This window comes from Temnothorax longispinosus, chromosome 3 (assembly GCF_030848805.1).
Source record: "Temnothorax longispinosus isolate EJ_2023e chromosome 3, Tlon_JGU_v1, whole genome shotgun sequence".
NCBI lineage: Eukaryota > Metazoa > Arthropoda > Insecta > Hymenoptera > Formicidae > Temnothorax > Temnothorax longispinosus.
In genome coordinates, this window is record NC_092360.1 from 3,211,977 (window position 1) to 3,219,174 (window position 7,198).

Consider the following 7,198-nt stretch of genomic DNA (forward strand, 5'->3'; position numbering starts at 1 on the left):
ATATGGAATATTTTATGGAAATATGACATATAAGTGTCAATATTAAATCGTTATTTGCATGCCTTTCAATAATGTAATGAAATATGCTAATATAGTCTCTCTATAAAATTTTATTTTTTTTCAAAAGGATAGGAAGATTGTTGAAAAGAAATCAAGAGATATTTTTTGGCGAGGCATTGCAGGAGATAATTCAACAATAAAAAAATAAAGATTAAAGGAAAAATAAAGCAAGAATTGTCAGAGCTGAATTGAGGAAGAGAAGAAGAAACGGCTATATAAACATGATAAATAAAAAAATGAAGTAAAAGGAGTATTGAAGATGGAAATTGGGGTAAAGAAATTATTATGAAAAGTTTGTCAAGGAAGAATTTAAAAAATCGATTTTATATACATAGATATATTATATATATATATATATATAAAAATAGGATAAGGAAATGTATTATAAAAGGGAGTATATATATTTCTTTTTATTACATAATTAAATATTATAGATATACATTTCCATACACCAATTAGCGATATAATTCAAATAAAAAATTGCTAATTGTTGAAATCAAATAATTTTATTCAGAATCGCCTAATAACTCTTTTTGTTTGGTTTCCAACATTTGTTCAGCTTTATCTACATACTGATGACTAAGAATATCTATATAATTTTCTATTCTAAATACTAGATCTTTAGCTAGTTTCTCCTTTTGCTTTACTACCTTAATTTGTTTATTGCGTATCTGTCTAACATGGTCACAACATTTCACATAAAAGCTTTTTGCGTTCTTACTTAAGGTTTCTCTGTGTTCCTTTGTTACTCTGTAATGTAAAAACATATGTAAATGTTTTTGTACTAATCTAATTGTAATCTGAGCCAGAATAATATATAGTTATGTTCAGTTATTATATTTTTATATTAATTTTATTTTATAAATAGATGACATAGAAATAAATAACTAATTAAACAGCTAATTACATGCTATTTTACTTATAAACTTTTATTACATGTTGCTTATAGAATTTAATAAACAATTTTACAAAAATATAATTAATAATACCCTCATACTTTTTTCTGAAAATACATCAGCATCATAAGAATATTCCTATAATTCAATTTTTTCTTAAACTTGAAAAAATATTCGAAACTATAATATATTCTGGCTTTTAATAACTATAAAAATTATGGAAGTTTGAAGACATTTTCTTTTTTATAATAAGATAGTAATATTTTCTTTAAAAAACTTACTTAGGGATAGGAACATAAATTGTAGTCCCATCCTGTTGCGGATTTAGCTTCATCTGATTCTTCATAAGGCTCTTCAGAATATCTGGAATAGCTTGTGGAAAGGTAGATACATTCAACACTACCAATTTAGGTTTACGACTAATTTGTGCAAGCTCTTGCAATGTGTAATCTTTGCCTTCAAATTTGATGGATAACATCTCAATAGCACCTATACTTGATCTTACTGACAAGTGCTGAGCAAAGTCATTTTTTAAGTCTTCGATTGCCTTGTCGAGTTGAGATACCAATTTATTAACATCAACAACTTGTTCGAACTCATTATAATCAATATGCTGTGTCTTTTGCTTCTTTTCGCCACGGTTTTTGCTTTTTGACAGCATAGAGGTCGTCAAAAAGCTTCTTGCATTATTCACTTTGACGCAATTGTAAAGTGAAAAATAAAAAATGTCACAACATTGACCGATTTGCAGAGACCTTCGCTGGCTCTGGAGATAATGTATTCCTTTATTTGATGAACAATAATGTACATATTTTTTTATCGGTTTTAATGCTGAAATTACTGCATAACTTCTTAACTGAGTATTGGCACAGAAACGTATGCCTATTAAACTTCCCATTTTCTTACTGTCATAAAATATTCAATGTAATCACAGAGTACAGTAGTATTATTTTTGTAGTAGATTATTATTGTAATAATATAAATATATTAACATATACCCAATATATTTGGATATTTATTTAGTAGTATTCATACTCTGTTTTCAAACAGTATAAAATATTATACACGTTACTATAGATCTGCACGTGTACGTACACATTGCAGTAATACCTAACCTTAAGGCCATTGCACGTAACAAAGATTAAAGGCCTTCACACATAAAATCGCGTAAGAACGTAAAACGTCAGCGTAAGAAAATCGACCAATCCCAATCAAGTATTGTGCTGTCCGTAACCACAGTAGGGGGAAATACTTGATTGGGATTGATCGATTTTCTTACGCCTACGTTTTACGTCCTTACGACATTTTATGTGTGAAGGCCTTAAGCCATAATCGTAAAGCAGGGAACACAGACTTTGCATAACGCATAATACGTAAGCATAAGAAAACTGATTGGTCTATTTCCTTATGCACATGTGTATGGACCAATCAATTTTCTTATGCTTACGCATTATGCGTTGTTCAGAAGTGTGTGCCCCCCGCTTAAGCCTTGAGAAATTGTTCAATCACAGTTGAATTTGAAGAGAACAATTGACTGTGATTGGTCAATTTTTTTAGGGCTTAGGACTTAAAACACCTATTGTAGACGGGCACTAAGGCCGTAAGAAAATAATAAATCAATCAGTGCCAATCACAGTCGATTATTCTTCTCGTGCTCGAAAAATAATCGAGTGTGATTGTTCTATTTTCTTATGGCATTAAGGTCTATCCAGACAAACTTGCATAGCGCATAAACATAAGCATAAGAAAATTGATTTAAAATTTTCGTCGCGAGAAGAATAATCGACTGTGATTGGCACTGATTGGTCCATATACATGTTCATAAAGAAATAGACCAATCCGTTTCTTTATGCATATGGTTATGCACCTATGCAAGTTTGTCTGGATAGACCTTTAAAGGTGGAAGCACATAAAATTGCAGGAGCCATGAGCACGAATGCAGAAGCCATATGCGCATGCGCTATGGTGTCTGCATACTGCCTATGGCTTCTGAATTTTCAATCTACATACACTATGCTTATATATTTTTATGTAGATTGAAAATTCAGAAGCCATAGGCAGTATACAGACACCATAGCGCATGAGCATATGGCTTCTGCATTCGTGCTCATGGCTCCTGCAATTTTATGTGCTTCCACCTTTAAGCCCCTTGCACAATGCCAGGCAACAGGCAATAGGAACAGGGAATAGAAATCAGAAATCATGTATAAATGCAGAATAAACAGTGACACAGGCAATAGACACAGAGTTTCCGTCACGTTGGAAATTCTGTGCCTATTGCCTATTGCCAACCAATCATAGCATTTGAATTTTTTAGGTTGTAATTAACGATTTTTTGGTTATTTCCTGTTCCTATTGCCTGTTGCCTGGCATTGTGCAAGGGGCTTTAGGGGATCCTAAAGCCGTCTGTAATACCGACAATCGTACTTTTCGCTTTATTTTTTATTGGCTTTATGGATTTGAAAAATTCTTGCACAGAATTAAAGTATGTGCTCTACTCTGTGGACGACCACCGATTTTGTAACAAAATAAGTAAATAAGATAATAAACAAAAATTCACTTTAACAAATATTTGCTTCGTATAAAAATTCTACAACTTGATGTTACAAAATGAGGGTGCAGGTCCATTCAGTAGACATTAAGGAATATCATGCCGTTTGTAGAATTAGGCTGAGACTCCAAACAAAAAAGTTAAGCGAAAAGTACGATTACGTGAACGTAATGTACGTGATGACACCGGACCAGCAGTATTGCGTGTAGCGAGAGATGGCGCAGCAATCGAAACAAGGACAGATGCCTCTCGTTAGACAAGGACAGATATAGATATATGACATAGAAAACAGGATTAGAAATGTTGACATTACCGACATCGAGGAAGTTCGGGCTTCGCTTTAGGATCCCCTTAAGCGGGGAGCACACACTTTTGCATAACGCATAATGTGTAAGCATAAGCATAAGAAAACTGATTGGTCTATTTCCTTATGCACATGTGTATGGACCAATCAATTTTCTTATGCTTACGCATTATGCGTTGTGCAGAAATGTATGTCCGGGCCCTTACGATTACGACTAAATGCCCATTTATGGTACAATAGGTGTTTTAAGCCCTAAGCCTTAAGAAATTGTTCAATCACAATTGAATATGAAGAGAATAATTAACTGTGATTGGTCAATTTTTAGGGCTTAGGGCTTAAAACACCTATTGTAGATAAGTACTCGGGGTCTACGGTCTACAATGGGAGCTTTCCAGCAAGCGACAAAGTCGACACAGGTATCGTTTTGTCTTTGTTACTCATTGCCAAAAAAAAAAGATAGAACGACGTTTGTGTCGGCTTGTGTCACTTGCTGGAAAGCTCCCAATGTGAATCGCAAGTCGTGGGTCGCAAGAATTGACCAATCACAGTCGATTATTTTCCTTAAATTCAATTGTGATTGATTCATTTCCTACGACTCACGACTTACGACTCGCATTGTAGACCCGCATTATGGCTACACACACTTTTTCGTAATTCAGTAACAGTAAAGTGTGTCCCGGGGCTTATACGTCTCCCCACCATCCCGTGGCTTGACTGAGGGAGCAAGGTTTTGGAACGCACTGCACTACTGTAGTTTACATACAGGGGCCCGATTCTCTAACGAGAAACGTATGCGCAAACTCTGCTCTAACATCACGCTGCAACGTGATTGGCTATCGCACAGTTTTCAGCCAATAAGCTTGCAGCTTTTCTGTTAGAGCAGAGTTTACGCATACGTTTGTCGATAGAGAATCCGGCCCCAGCACGAGGCACGAGTGTGATCCTGCGAGCTTGCCATGTGTTTCTATCGGCAGACTACGAAATTTAAGATTCAGTACTTATAAGTCGCTAAGTCGCTTTCTATCGCATTGTTCGTCACTTTCGCTCACGTTTGTAGTTAACGTGGGAAGCTTATAACCAACAAATCGCTGTGGTAAACACGATACCGGCAAGAAACCAAAGCAGTTTACAGTAAATGTAATTTGCAGTAAAAAAGAAGAAGTGGAAGAACACGCCAATATTCGTAAAAAAGTATATCTGTTTATATCTAAACTTCAAACTAATTAAATTAATTAAAAAATTACATAATGTGCTTGTAGCTTGTTTTTAAATTTTACAATACATATTATAGTGCAGATAATTATCTTCATATTTTTTTAAGTAGGAGATATGTATACATATATTATTTATATGTATGAATATGACAACTTTGCAATATATAACGTAAATATTTTTGTATGATCTGTCGTATCTTGTGTAAATGATTTTTCAAAGCTATTATTATATATATTTTGTTTGCTTGCCTTTGTATTTTTCCATACTCTTTCTTTTTTTAATAAAATGGATATGTATTCAAATTTTGGACGGAGAAAGAGAAAAAGCGTAAAATATAAAAAGTGGTATAACCAAACAAATTTCTATTGACATAAGGGCTGTTTATTTTAGCTGAAGCTTTTTGCACCGTTCATCTTTTCTCTTTTTCTTTTCACGTTGGATAGAAAGAGAGAAAAGATGAACTTTACGAGAAGGTCAGCTAAAACGAATAGGCCTAGAGTTGGGATAGTTCCCAGACAACATGCATGTCTCGGGATATAAGACGTCTTAAAGACGTTAATCAGACGTCTTATATCACGATTTGAGACATTATTTTCATTGAGTTAGTTTTTTTGTAAAATTTTTAAATTTTACTTTAACTGAAAGTACAATATAAACCACAGTTATATGAGATTTACAATGCTACAAATGTTCTTTATGTTATTTGATATATTTGTGTGTTCTGTATATATGTGTGCTTAAGTTGTAAATTCAGAAAAAACTATAAGCGTAACTGTTATTTTCAGAGTAGTCTTTTGTACGAAGCAGCGCAGTAAATACACACGGATAAGTGACTGCAACTTTTGCAACGTATACTGTTGAGAGTTAGAGAATAATCCGATTAACATGAGTAAAACACCAGTTTCCATTCTTCAAGAGATGATGGTGAAACAGGGTATGATACCTGATTATGAATTGATACATGACGGTGGAGGTCGTCATGTGAATACTTTTACATATCGTGTTATGTGCGACGGACTCAGTGCGACTGGTACAGGTCGTTGTAAGAAAGATGCGAAACATGAAGCTGCTAAAGCTATGCTAACAGAAATTGCTGCACATAGAAACTATCCACAGTTGCCAGCTGCTACTACACCAACAATGTCTCCATCAAAGTCGCCATTTCATTCTGCTCCACCACCACCAAAGATACCAGCAAATGTACCTTTTTTTAATGCTGTAGGTGAATTGCAGGTAATTATCTTAAATTTATATAATTAATATTATAATCACGTATATTTCTGGGTTTTTTCATTTTTTTTTTTTTTTTTTTTTATAGGAACTTTGTGCTGATAATCAGTTACAAGAGCCAGAATATATTCTTATTCGGGATATTGGACCACCACATGCCAGAATCTTTACTATTCGATGTAAAGTATCTAGTTTTGAAGAAGATGGAATAGCAACTACAAAAAAGCAAGCAAAGCATGATGCCGCAAAAAGAATGGTAGATAGAATAAAATGTCTTGTGAATAATTCAAACGATTTCCATAAAGAGAAAAGTGAAGAAGATTCTTCAAACTCGTCCATTACAACTATTGACACGGAATTAATGAATAAAAATGCCGAAGAACGTTACCGCGCACTCGCCAAAACGACAAGAAAGATTAATTTAGGTATTAAATTAGCTGAGTATCATATTAAATGGAGAGATTCCTTGGAGGAGGATAAGCGCAATAAAATATTAGAACAATTGGAATCTATTTTTCCCAACGAATTTTTTGGCAATGAATTCATTACTAATGAATCCATAACGGAAAAGATATCTGAATTGGCGTCTGTACTGTCAGAGATCGATGTAACAATTAAGACGAAGGATATAATTACAGAGCGTCATTATTTCATGAAAGCAATAGAGCTTAATACTTGTCCTTTTCTCATGCAGATTGGAATGGGAAGAAATGACGTGGAAGCTTCCTGGAAAGCATTATCCCAAGTGATAAAATCTTTAAAATTACTTTTATTGTAGAATAAAAAGTTGCTAAAATAAAATTAACAATATACAAATCATATTTTATAATATTGATAATACTACTAAAAGTTGTTTTCCAATAAAATGCATTTTGAGAAGGTTTTAAAAAGTTTTGATTTGATTCGATTTAAAAAGTTCTTTATTTCTAAGATTAAGCTATG

At 33.5% G+C, this 7,198-nt stretch overlaps 2 protein-coding genes across 3 annotated transcripts; one reads left to right on the plus strand and one right to left on the minus strand.

Annotated features, from left to right (window-relative positions):
- Positions 1–455: 455 nt before the first annotated feature.
- On the minus strand, positions 456–2,101 carry Mrrf1 (mitochondrial ribosome recycling factor 1). The gene is made up of 2 exons (XM_071772203.1): positions 1,238–2,101; positions 456–810 (listed from the first exon to the last, which is right to left on the minus strand). The coding sequence occupies exons 1-2, from the start codon at positions 1,852–1,854 to the stop codon at positions 567–569; spliced, it is 861 nt and encodes a 286-aa protein (XP_071628304.1). The 5' UTR covers positions 1,855–2,101; the 3' UTR covers positions 456–566.
- Positions 2,102–4,712: 2,611 nt separating this feature from the next.
- Positions 4,713–7,146, plus strand: LOC139809746 (RISC-loading complex subunit TARBP2). Of its 2 annotated transcripts, none has more exons than XM_071772892.1 (3): positions 4,713–5,002; positions 5,817–6,259; positions 6,345–7,146. In XM_071772892.1, the coding sequence occupies exons 2-3, from the start codon at positions 5,912–5,914 to the stop codon at positions 7,032–7,034; spliced, it is 1,038 nt and encodes a 345-aa protein (XP_071628993.1). In that variant the 5' UTR covers positions 4,713–5,002; positions 5,817–5,911; the 3' UTR covers positions 7,035–7,146. The 2 variants fall into 2 exon arrangements, with proteins under 2 accessions (XP_071628993.1, XP_071628992.1); XM_071772891.1 differs by having other exon boundaries at positions 4,714–5,002; positions 5,812–6,259.
- Positions 7,147–7,198: the final 52 nt, after the last annotated feature.

What these genes read in the sequence shown, in the direction of transcription:
- Mrrf1 (XM_071772203.1), bottom strand. Translation starts at nt 1,854, where the DNA reads ATGGGAAGTTTAATAGGCATACGTTTCTGTGCCAATACTCAGTTAAGA. An exon ending in ATTTATGTTCCTATCCCTAA is followed by an intron (nt 811 to 1,237) that starts GTAAGTTTTTTA and finishes TTTACATTACAG; the next exon opens with AGTAACAAAGGAACACAGAG.
- LOC139809746 (XM_071772892.1), top strand. Translation starts at nt 5,912, where the DNA reads ATGAGTAAAACACCAGTTTCCATTCTTCAAGAGATGATGGTGAAACAG. An exon ending in ATGCTGTAGGTGAATTGCAG is followed by an intron (nt 6,260 to 6,344) that starts GTAATTATCTTA and finishes TTTTTTTTATAG; the next exon opens with GAACTTTGTGCTGATAATCA.